Source organism: Pelophylax lessonae, assembly GCF_965119305.1.
Source record: "Pelophylax lessonae genome assembly, chromosome: 9".
In the NCBI taxonomy this organism is placed as follows: Eukaryota; Metazoa; Chordata; class Amphibia; order Anura; family Ranidae; genus Pelophylax; species Pelophylax lessonae.
Window position 1 is genome coordinate 152,260,740 of NC_138776.1, and position 13,158 is coordinate 152,273,897.

At 41.8% G+C, this 13,158-nt stretch overlaps 1 protein-coding gene across 5 annotated transcripts in view; it reads right to left on the minus strand.

Annotated features, from left to right (window-relative positions):
- Positions 1 to 13,158, minus strand: part of GBF1 (golgi brefeldin A resistant guanine nucleotide exchange factor 1) — a 332,969-nt gene that overhangs the window by 302,230 nt on the left and 17,581 nt on the right. For all 5 annotated transcript variants that reach the window (XM_082268417.1, XM_082268418.1, XM_082268420.1 and 2 more), the window contains exon 3: positions 10,564 to 10,630. In XM_082268417.1, the coding sequence (XP_082124543.1) occupies positions 10,564 to 10,630 (67 nt within the window). The remainder of the gene's footprint in view (positions 1 to 10,563; positions 10,631 to 13,158) is intronic.

Below are 13,158 nucleotides of genomic sequence, written 5' to 3' on the forward strand. Positions count from 1 at the left end.
ACCAGTTCTTTAGCGACAAAATTGTGTATATTATGTACCAGTACTTTTATATATGTTATTGTATGGTTTTATATCTTTATGGTTTATAGCCTTAATAAAAAATGATTAGAAAAGAAAAGGAAGGATGTGTGAACACACGCCGACGGTCTTGCCATGTCCTTTTCCCCAACTTCAGTCCTGACAGGGATACTGTGGTCACAGACACCTTTCTATTTAAGCTATGGAGGAGGAAGGGTAAGGTGCGGCAGGGTTACAATCGTATTCGAAGTTTCTTGACCTCGCCAAGCTCTTTCCCACTTGAGAACTTTTAGAACTGTCTGACACTGCTCCGTGGACAAGTTTTTCAGGCAGGTCAGGAGATGACCCCATTTCACACTCCCATGGAGGACTGTAAATGTAAATCTTCTCTACTGGCTCCCTAAAAGATCTTATCGACTCCTAGTCCTGACCAACTGCTTTCTTTTGAAAAGGGTTTACATTTTCACAAGCATCCAGATATGATTCTATGAGGCAAGATTAGAAATTTATTTTTGGAATACCTTGCACACGTCACAGCTAACAAGAGATCTGCACTGCATTTCATGTATACACAGTACCTTGCGGTTAGGGCTCTTTCACACAGCCGCTCCGCTTGTCCGCAAATCATCCTATTTTTTTGCGGATGATTTGCGGACATAATGTAAGTCTATAGCATTGTGGATGTCAGCGGAATACCATCCGCTGACATCCGATTTTCTTCCTTTCAGTTCTGTTCCGTTTTTTGGAACGGAACAGAACCCTATTTTTTCATCCGTTCAAAAAACGGAAAGGAAGGAAAATCGGATGTCAGCGGTGTCACCCGCTGACATGCGCAATGCCCATAGACTTACATTATGTCCGCATATCATCCGCAAACGGAGGGGATGATATGCGGACATACGGAGCGGATGACACAAATGTCATCCGCTCCATGAAAAAAAAAAAAAAAAAAAAAAGTCCCGCAGTGGAGCTTTCACACGGAGCGGCCGTGTGAAAGAGCCCTTATGAAAGGTATTTTTCCGGTCACAAAACACCTTCTCATTTATATAGGATCATGTAGTGTAGTATAAACAGGTTACATACTCACATGACCAGTCCTTTTCCCCCCCCCCCTTTTCCTCTGTGTTCCGAGATGTGAGCAGATTTACGGGAGCAGGTGGGCATAGAAAAGGTCAGAGTATTCCTAGTGGAAGGCGCACCTGCTCTACTGTACTCTGGAAGCAGGAGCCGAGCTGGCAGCGTTGCTGTGTAAATTGTTTTGTTTTACTACACTCTGTGCAAACACTGTGACACATGGCACCAGGGCACATTAACAGCATCATGCATACCTTTTGCACTTGTGTTATTTTTTCGGAAAAAGACGGTATTGTTAATGTAGATTTTCAACAAAACCATTTTCACTCTGTGTGTGTATATTATTTTACCTCTCATAGGACCCATAAACACCATTATGGCGTGTTACACACATGCAATAATGTGTGCTGCGTTTAGACAGACCATTCATTTATTGTCCCTTTTTGGCAAACGACTAAAAACAAACATGGCCCATTTATTTCAATGCAGCGCACCATAATGCATAGTAGGATGCTGCAGTGCAAGTGTGTTAAGGGTGCATTGGGGTGCCATTTAAACTGAAGAGCATTGCAATTTACTACAATGCAAAAATAAACCCGAATTATTCTTTTTTTTTTTTGGATAGCAAGTACAAGGGTTGGAATTCTCTGCCTGATTTTATTGCTGCTGTGGACATTCATAGTCCATACCACTGACTCTGGTATTAAATGGATAACTAATCCAAATTGTTTAGGCTGTCACAGGGACAGGTGATGAGCCAAAACCTTCCAATAGGGAAGTCTGTACTATGGTCTAGATCAGGGTTTCCCAACCTTTTTTAGTCAAGGCCCCCCTTAAGATCCTGCACAATGTCAAGGCACCCCAAAATGTGAAAAACGACAAATAGTTTATATCGCAGCAAAATCCACACACAAAAGGGACACCTAATGTTAAAGGTGATTAATTCTTCCAAAACAAAGAAAAAAAAAAAAACACACACACCTTTGCACACAGGTACTGACAAGTATTCCAAGGTTTCTCTGCCTCGCTCAGCTAATGTGACCCCAGTGCTTACAGAGGGGTGGCAAACAAGGATGCTATGCAGGCACCCGACGTCCACCTCAACAACCGACAATGTCATTAGTTGTTAGGAGGCCAGGCCAGGGAATAAAAGGTTGTAATGGTGTAAATTAAAAACCTGTGGCTTTCTGTAACTAAAAGGCAGGCTTGATCCATCCTTTGGTTTGTATACAATTTTTAGAAATTTTGCCAAGGCACCCTGGTACAAAAAAGGCTGGTCTAGATAAGAGATCTCCATCAACCCTGCTGTGTCTCCCATACAGGAAGGAAGGGAAAAAAACAATGGGGCACAAATACTGGTTAAGTATTCATTTCATAGAATACTGAGCCAGACAAAAGCAAAAGGTGAATTTTTTTATAGGACAATCATAAATATTTTAGCCCGAGTTTTCACTTTTTGTTAAAGATCCTTTAATTAGGGTTTGTATCCTTTTTCATCGGTTTTTGGTCTTTATTCCCTTTTAAATCTATTATGAATGCAACTTACAATACTCTGATTAGCTCTGTTCAGTACCAGCCATTCCCAAGCCAAGCATATTGCATATTTGATCAGGTGGAGCCAGAACAGACACAGTCATTCTGTGCCCTTTAGAATTGTCAATATTATCCTTTTTTCTCTTTCTGCTCCTTTGGGCTTTTAGGGTTGATTTATAATTTTGGGATTCTCTTCAGTGTCTGTAATACATTTTGTTCATTATTTAACCAAATGCTGCATAATGAGCAAAGTAGTAATGTAAATGTTAGGTGTTGTTTCAGTGGATTGCTTGCCCATTTTCCTATGCCGTTTATTAACCCTTCCTTTCCACCTTTTCAATCTTACAAAATGATAGAAACCTAAAAACAGAAAGCTTAAACCCATTCTTTCCTTCGATCCTTGGGAGTCGTCTTGCCGCTTATGGTTGTGTGTTGAAAAAGGCCATTTGTTTTCTATCCCAGTAATAATAGGGCCACAGACAAAATTTAAAGAAAAAAAAGAAAGAAGGGAAACACGTGCCACTGCTACCTACCTTCTTTGAATGGCAGATAAAATGCAGATGCAATGTGAAGAGTATGTGCCCAGTAGATGGCAGTCGCCATGTTCCATTATATAAGATTTGCCAGTGCCTAACATTGTCTTGTTGAAACAGTGAGTCTTTGGACATGCACAATTATCTTCCAAATCTATAAACAGGAAAGCCTCTAGATTCATACATTACCTAGATCAGGGGTGGGGATCCTGCGGCCTGCAAAATCATTGCGTCCGCCCCCCCCCCCCCATGCTGCTGAGCCTGTGTATACCAGCGGAGCTGTCTGGAGCCGATGGCTCCGTCCTGACAATGTGAGTCACAGTAAAGCTTCAGAAAAGGGTGGACCCGGGGCACAGAGTAGTGGGCCCGAGCGCACTCATTTATGTGACAATAGGGAATAAAAATTCGCTATTTTCACACGGATCCTCCTCCTGGCCAATCAGGAAGAGGGTCCGAGACCCGCTTCCTGATTAGCCCGAAAGGCAAACTCATGCCATTGGTCGAGGAGGAGGCGGGAGGACTAGAGGAGAAGCCACCGCTGCTAAGTGCACTATCTTTCTGCATTGAAAGGGGGCACGCAGTGGTCAGTCTGCACTGAAAGGGGGCACGCAGTGGTCAGTCTGCACTGAAAGGGGGCACGCAGTGGTCAGTCTGCACTGAAAGGGGGCACGCAGTGGTCAGTCTGCACTGAAAGGGGGCACGCAGTGGTCAGTCTGCACTGAAAGGGGGCACGCAGTGGTCAGTCTGCACTGAAAGGGGGCACACTATACCTTGATTACTGAAGGCCTCTTTAACACTTTTGTGACCTCAAAGTCACACAATTTTTTACAGCGTTTTTTGCCGCAAAGCAATGCCTATTACATTTATGCATACATTTTGTAGGGCCCCGAATTATGTTAAAAAAAATCCAAATGGCCCTTGGCAGAAAAAAGGTTGCCCACCCCTGCCCTAGATGCTTGGGAACTAAGATGTGCTCCAAATATTTATAGAAATACCACCTCCCAAAGGCCTATTCAAATCTACACATCAAGAAAAAAAAAATTACATGTGCTTTGAAGTTAACTAATCACAAACTTCAGCCATGCTCAATGGTTTACTGGAAGAATCAAGATTGCATTTAGGAGCGGCTTAACACCGCCCCGGAGCGGCCCTGCTGCTTTTTGGGCAAAGTGCAGCCAACTCATGCTTAGCTGCACTTTTACATAGGCTTCTATAATGTCCCACGGTTTTGGTGCGGTTTCAGAAAGCGCACTAAAGATGCAGCATACATGAGTTTTGGTATGTTTTTTGAAACTGCACCAAAACTGAAAGACTTTTATGAAAGTCTTTGAGAAAGTACAGCCAGCCCACATGAAAACTGTGGGTTTGCTGGGCTTTTACAAAATGCCAAGTCAGGCAGTGTGAGGCCACCCTAAACTTGAAGTTTGCCTGAAAGTGCTTTATAAATTCAGCCACCTAGATCTCCATCCACTTATTCTAATAAGAATTTTTCGTCACACGCTCAGTTACACTGGCCCAGATTTATTTGCAAAAGTTTCAGTTTTTTTTATTAGCCAGCTAGCTTATTCTTCACAATTTATTTTTGACAGATACAAAATGCATATACCTAGTGCCAAAGTACCTAAATGCAATTAACATTGTATAGGCCAGTGTTTCTCAACCAGGGTGCCGCAAAGAGTTCCCAAGGGTGCCGTGGTAAACTGACTAAAAACCTCGCCAACTAAGCAGGCATCTAGTAAAATAATCTTCTCGCCACCAGTAAACCATTTTTCAATTAGAGCAGCGCCAGTCCGCCGTCTTAAACATGCATGCAGCTGCCACAGTCACTCAGAAAGCAGTAGGGGCTGCCTGCCTGCGTCCTGCCAACCGATGCATTATCATCGGTTGCCAAGGGACGGTGGCCCGCACAGCTTTCTGGGATGCTCTCGTGGTTTGTTGGATGGGATGCTTCCCCTTTTGTTAGCGACTTAGCGTAGCTGGAAAGGCATGTGCAGCTGTGTGAAGATAAAAGACCCTACAAGGAGGCTGCATTTGGAGGTAAAATATATAAATATGTATTCTGTGTAGAAACGTTAGCCCTTCTCACTTGGGATGCCGCAATCCTGTTTGCTCTCCCTCTGCTGCCAATCCCGGCCCTGTATACAGAGCTTAGACTGGGTGAGTTTTATACTGTCAGTAACGTGAGAGTTGATAGTGATGAGCATAGCCGACAATGTACACAGACCTGGAGGGGGGGCGGGCGGAGGGCTTCTTCCAGACGCTGACCTGGCCTGCCCGGCACTTTGTAAATAAACATTTCTTCGGGCAGTGGGGGGGGAGCCAAAGCCAACCATAAAAGTCAGCCAAGTGAGGTGTCTGGATTAGGCAGGTCAGTAGATCGGCCTTTTTTTTTTTTCTTTTTTTTTAGAAAAAAAAGGCTATATGTGTGTATGTACATTTATGTGTGTATTTATGGATGGATGGATGTTGAGTTAAGGATCTTTGGCAAGAGAAAAAAAACAAAAAAAAAAAACACAACACCAAAAGCTCCTCAACCCAAGTTCAGGAGCTGCTAGGCCTTAGGGCTCATGTACATAGGGCAGTTGAAAACTTCTTCTGAAAGCTGGAAACTGACAGTGAAAAACGTCCGTTTAGAAGGTAAGCTGCATCAGTTTGGGATTTTCCAAAATAGTTACAAAAATGGTGGACAATTCAGTTACTGAATATTTGTGTGCACGTTGATTATTTTCTTTATTCGTTTTGATGCTGGTATTTTTGCTGCATTCTTTTGGAAGAATTCTGGTATAAAATTGTTGATAATGCCCAAAATAGAAACTATAAAAATGGGTGGGGGACCGCAGGACCTTGTGCATTTCTCTCTTTGTAGGATTTTTGTAAGAAATTCTCCCTTTTGGAACCCCTTCCATTTAGCTGTTTGGAGCAGGGTTTGAAGGTCAAGATATACAAATTTAGGGAACCAGATTGGGGAGGTTTAAGAATCATTTTTTAAAAAAAAAGGTTTACCACCTGCTGATATGGATAGTTTTTGCCATACAACAATTTGTTTTGTCAGTTATTTTGGGAGTGTTTTTACAGTTCTGTGTAATCTTTCTTTGGAGAAATCTGGATGCCCGGGTATTTTATTGTGGATAAGTAGGGTATATGGAAAAAGGAGTCTGGTACCAAATATTGTGACCGGTTTACTGAAATGTATGTAAAAATACACAATGCATTTTTGAGGTTTCCAAAGATATGCCAAAAGCAGACAAAGAAAATACATTTTCAGGATATCACGATTTAAAAACGATACAAAATGTCCTAGAAGGATGCATCCATTTTAAATGATGCCTCCTTTTATGAAAGTCAAAATTTGTTATGGATGAGAAACTGCATATTGCAAATCCAGCTTGGCATAGTTGCATTCACACCCTGTGTTCCCCCAACTGCATCCACATTTTTTTGCTTGGCATGGAAAAAAAAAAAAAAAAATCGTTCCCAGTACTCCCTAAATTCCATTTAAAATGTTTTTTTGAAAAAGTTTTTTGTGTTTAACAAGCAGTTCCCCCCCCCCCCCCATGATCTCACGGCTTGAATCAAGGGTGTCCCCGGGATACTGGCATCAGTATCTTGTGGCGGGATTGTAAGGTAGCCTTGGCGGAAGGGAAAGCCGCCAGCCACGGTGGAGGCAACGTGGAACGCAAATGCCGCAGATACCAAAACGGACGTCACCAGGGAGCGGGATGCTGTGTATGGACGGTACCACGTTTCTTCAGACTGAGGACTCGAGGACACTGCACCCATGATTCTGGTCGTGTGATTTAGTACATTCAAATATTCAAATGTGAGCTGCCAGTTTTTATTGTGTCTATCACTGCAGGTAGTCTGGCTAACGTCTAGTAATTACTTTGCTCTTAAAGAGTCTATGCTTTTATTTATAAAGCACAAATAGGCAGTAATAACCACTTCAGCTCTAGGTTTTACCCTCGAGGGTTCATGACCAGGCCAAAATTTTTGCAATATGGCACTGCGTAATTTTAACTCACAATTGCACAGTCATGCGACACATTACCCAAATAAAATTGATGTCCTTTTTTTCCCCACCAATAGAATAGAGCTTTCTTTTGGTGGTATTTGAGCACCTCTGCATGCGCTATAAACAAAAAAATAAAAAATGTACTTTCTGCTTTAAAACAGATTCAATAAAAATTAAAGAAATGTCTTCATCAGTTTAGACCAAAATGTATTCTGCTACATGTTTTTGGTAAAATAAATCCCAATGAGCATAGATTGATTGGTTTGCACAAAAGTTATAGTGACTACAAACTATTAGATATTTTTATGGTATTTATTTTTAACTAGTAATGGAGACGATCAGCAACAATACAGTGATCAGTGCTAAAATCGGTTTATCTGACATAATACCTGAATGTTTTTTTTTTTTTTTTTAATGGAATGGTATTTTTTTTTTATTTCACATTCAATTTTTTTTTCATTACATTTCCTTAAATTTGATTAAAGCAAAGAGTATTATGGCTTATTTTATTGCCATCTTGTTTAATAACCTAATGTTCAGGGGTTGCAAATCTTTAACCACTTGCCGACCAGGCCATAACCAAATAACGGCTACAGCGCGGTTGGCTTATTCTGGGAGGGCGTATAATGACGTCCTCCCTGCGCGCTTCCCTTGGACCCGACACATCATGGATCATGGTAAAGGGCCAATGACAGCGGGCCTTTACCACGTGTACGCTCCATCCACTGACGGAGCGATCAGTTGTCAACAAACTAGCGCATGTCCAGTTCAGTTCTCTCCTTGCACGCTGTACACAGTGATCGGTACAGCGTGCGAGGAGAGGGAGGCAGGCTAAAACACAGTTCATCCCCTTCCTCCACCATGCCTTAATCCAGGCCTCGACAAATCCCGGGCGCCAGGTCGCATTTGCGACTAGAATTAGCGACCTGGCGCCTGGGGTGCCCTGCAGGATGTGTCCTGTCCCTTTTGCGCCCCCCACCTCCTCTTCGAGTTCACGGACTTCCGCGGCGTCCAAAAATTTAGTCCCCGGCTTTTCGGCCTTCTTCTGTGAGATGAGAAGCTAGGGGAACTGGCGCCCTCTTGTGGTGGCGCCGGGAGTAATGCATGTTCTCAATGCCAAAGAGGAGAAGAGAGGGAATTTTTTTAAGGCTTTATCTCTCTGTCCAGTTACCTTTGCTTAAAGGTAAGTGGACAGGGAGCGTGGTTATTATTATTAATTTTTTAAATGTAAAAAAAATAAATAATATTTTTTTTTTTAATTATTAAAAAAAAATAAAAAAATGTTTCTTTTTTTTTTTTCAATTCTTATTAAAAAAAAAAAAAAAATTTTTATATATATTATATATATATATATATATATATATATATATATATATATATATATATATATTTTTTTTTTTTTTCCCCTCATCGCCGTGCCACAGCCGAAGGCCCCTTTCACACGGGCTGTCTGATCAGGTCCGCCTGTCAGTTTTTCAGGCAGACCTGATCGGACCGTTCAGTCTCCTCTATGGAGCAGTAATCTGCCGCCATCTGACCCTGCCCGCCAAAAACAGACGGATGGTGGTTCTATTTTCTATCCATCCCGTGGATCGGATCAGATGGCATCGGATGGAAAGAGACAGACAGTCTGTTTCCATCCAATTGCGCTATAGAGGAGAGTGGGGTTCTAGTCCTATTTATGTGTAAATTTAGTATCCGTTTTATTAAATAAAGCTTGGTTGTTAGTTTAAAAAAACAAAAAAAAAAACTGGCTCCTAACTTTTTTAGCTGGCTCCTAGATTTCAGGCAAATTTGTCAAGCCCTGCCTTAATCATACCTCAGTCGTGCCCATCCATGCCTCAATCATACCTCATTTGTGCCACATCCATGCCGCTACAGTGCCTCACAAAATGTAATGGGTAGTAAATGATGGTACTCCCTGCATGTTGGGCCTCTGTATGTGGCCAGGCTGTTTTAAAAGTCTCACACGTGTGGTATCGCTATACTCCGGAAGAGTAGAATGCATTTTGGGGTTTTAATTTTCTTTCCACATAAAAAAAAAAAAAAGACATAATCTAGGAGGCATTGAACATGTGTTGGGGTGGTTGCTTTCCAAAATGGGGTCATTTTGTGGGAGTTTCCATTGTCCTGGTGCTCCGAGGCCTTCAAAAGTGTGATAGGTTGTCAGGAAATTATATGTGTAATTTTTGCTCCTAGAACGCCTAGAGGTGCTACTTGTATGTTGGGCCTCTGTATGTGGTCAGGCTATGTAAAGGTCTCACACGTGGTATCACCATACTCAGGAGCAGTAGAATGTATTTTGGGGTGTAGTTGCAAGTATGCCTATACAGTGTGTGAGAAATAGCTTGGTAATATGACAACTTTGTGAGAAAAAAAATAAATATCTTCCATTTTGCAAAGAATGTGGGAAAAAATTACAACTTCAAAAAACTCACTATGCCTCTTACTAAATACCTTGGAACGTCTACTTCCCAAAAAGGGGTAATTTGGGGTGGTATTTGTACTTTCCTGGCTTGTTAGTGTCTCAAGAAATGGGATAGGCTGTCAGTACATCAGGTATGATCAATTTTCAATGATTGCCACCATAACTTGCAGACTCTAGATATGTAGTAGTATAACTTTTGGCTAAAATGTATGAAGAAAAATTACTAAATGTTTGCAAAATTTTAAGACCGAAACAAAAGAAAATGCATTTTTTTTTTTAGAAAATTTTTGGTCTTTTTTTCATTTACAGCGCAAAAAAATAAAAAAACCCACTGATGATTAAATACCACCAAAAGAAAGCTCAATATGTGTGAAAAAAAGAACGAAAATGCCATATGGGTACAGTGTTGTATGACTATTTGTCATTCAAAAAGAGAGCACTGAAAGCTGAAAATTGGTCTGGTTAGGAAGGGGGTTTAAGTGCCCAGTGGGTAAGGGGTTAAAAAAAAAGTGCTTCAGAATCGTAATCTTTATCCTAAGCCAAAAAAAAAAAAAATCGCGATTCTCATTTTTCCAAAAAACGTGCAGCTCTACCTCTGAACCCATCAAAAGCACAGCCTGGGGCACATGTCCCATTGGCCGAGAACCTAGGCACAACCATGCATCTATGCAAATTGCCAAATGGGCCACTGAAGCGTTCAATTATTGGACTTACCTGTTTTATTGCCAAGGACACGTCCTACACATTAAGGCAATCGCAGGATTAAAAACAAGAGGCTCTACTCTCTAAAGTAGAGGTGATGTGGGTGGCAGATGAGCTACACAATTCATTTCTACAGCTGCCGGATCTCCTCCCCCCCCCCCCCCACCTTACCGCCATGGTTCCCAGGCTCACCAGCCTCTTCTAGAGCCCAAGATCAGCTAAAACTGCGACCACAATATATTCCAAATTAGGTAAATACTCACGCTTAATATTATTCAAAACCTCTTTAAGCTGACTGAAGCTGTGCAGCAAAGGCTCCTGTTCCTCATCCTAAGTAAATAAAAAAAAAAAAAAATTAAACCCAATTTTCCAAGTAGCAGTTATTTTACTTTAAAACACATAAAACACGCCATGAACAGAAACATAATAAAAACAAACCTTGAAGGGGTTTCACACTAAACTGTAGATTCCCATTACAAACCTCTCATTGTCCGATTTACCTTCCCCCAAAAACTGTTTGAGTGGGACCAAAAGAAGTAGCCAGAGCTTACACTGGCAGTGGTGCATCAACCACAACTATATCTGAATTGATGGGCAATATCTGCTGATAAAGTACATCAACAGGACAAAAACCTGCTGTTCCTTTCAGGGGACATGTGGAATACAGAATATGAAAGGGATTTTGTTCTATTGATAACAATTCCAACATGTGGTCTAAAAAATGCTGAATCTACTATAGTTAAAGCTGAACACCAGGCAGATATTAACAAAAACCCAGCACTGAAGTGAGGGGGTGATGCAGTACACCTGGCCAATCCGATCTGCTAACATGGACTTTGTTGACAGGAGGAGAGAACACAGTGACTTATCTTTCTGCTGCTGCTCTTTCACTGCCCAATTAAAGGCCGAGGACAGGAAGGTGACCGAGCATTATTGCTAAAAGCTGGTCTTCAGGTTTCTGGTAACTTTAAATAGTGCATTCGGACCAAGCTGGTCCAAACAAACCATTTCCTTCACTAAATGCTGCATAGGCTCCAAGCACTCACTTCACTGTGTTCTGGCTGATTGTGAAATCAGCCCGCCTCAGCCAATCTCCGACTCAGCTTTGTATTAATTCACAGAATACAAAGCTGCCTATAGATGACTGAGCAACACCAAGACCGATTCTGCATTGTTCCGGGTGTGAGAAGGGAAGTCTCTCTGTATGTAGCTGATAGGGTTGCACTAATACCTTTTTTTACAGGCAAGTACCGATACTTTCGGTCAAGTACTCGTCAATATCGAGTGCCGGTACCTTTACATTGCGATTTAAACCCATATTGGTGCCTATACTAAGCATTTGCACAAGTACTTGCGTAAATGCTCCTAAACCTAAAAAATATACCTTTTGCAGTGCGATTGGAGCCCATACAAAATGAATGAATGGGCAAAAATCACACTGCAAAGAACCGCATGAGATTTAAACAGGCATGCTGTGCGACTCCTGTCTGAATCGCATGTGGTTTCCAGCACCAATCCTGTGTGAGCCCAGGCTGAATTCAGTCTGACACAAGCCTGGGTTCACACAGGAGTGGTGGGGGAAAGTGTGTGCAATTTATATAGGAATCACACTGCATTCCTGTTCAAATCACATGAGCTTCTTTGCAGTGTGATTTGAGCCCATTCATTCATTTTGTTTTGGATCCAATCGCACTGCAAAAGGTATATTTTTTAGGTTTAGGAGCATTTGCACAAGTACTTGTGCAAATGCTTAGTATAGGCCCCAATACCAGCATCGGTGCAACCCTAGTAGCTGAAGCTACATACAAGTTCATACAATGCTTAGAGCCAATGGAGAACTTAGTGACAGATATATTTTCTTTGAACCAGTTAGGTCCAAGCAAACTATTAAAAGTGACAGAAAACCTGAAGATCAACTTTAACTGCAGTAAAGAGTAGACCAGGTCAGGTCACCAGCCTGGCTTTCCATATCCCAGGAATGGATAGACAGACATATATATATATATATATATATATATTTTTTACCTAGAAAGGAGATATATATATATATATATAAAAATATTGTTTAGCTGTGTATTTGGCTGTTTACCTGAGGTTTGGCTTTATATTATAGTTATCGCAAGACCAGTAAACCACTGTGCTCGCGCTCCTATTCTCTTCACACCCCCAATCTCCGGTATGCGATTATCTACCTCTACTGTGAAATCTCTGAATAATTTATAGAATATGGAAATAAAGGGACAAGTGCAAACACAGCCTGCTTGTTAACTCACACACCCAAATAAAAGATACAAGTGAAGGCTAGGTACTCTGATATGCAAAAAGCAAATGCAAGGCAGCCTCGCTATACTTAGGCAGTGGCCAGCTGTCGTATGCCTGCAGAGAAGGTCAGTGAGCAAAGAATTTACACAAACACACTGACGCACTTCAGGAAGTTATATCTTGTACACAAACCGTAGACTAACCTGAGCTTTGTTTGTCTAGAAACTGAATGCACCAAAAAGTGAAAGGGAGATGGTTTATAAAAGCGATCATACACACCTTAGTAGTGGGCATTTTAGTATTTTAACCACTTTTCACCCATACGTCCTTGGGTTTCATTTGTATATTGGAATGATGCCTGCACCTACAGGCATCATCCCGGTATCATTGTTTGCAGCCGGCGATCCCCTTTCAGGCAGAAGTGATCACTTCTGCGAATGGCAGAAAGGGGTCCCACCACCCCTCCCGCCGCCTCTCTAGTACCATTGGGGAGCCTGGGAGCGATGCGGCAAGCAGCGATGGCCGCCTGGGACAGAGAGAGGAACCAAAGTAGTTTCCCTCTCTCTGTCACCCTGGAAACCGGGTGCGACAAGTAT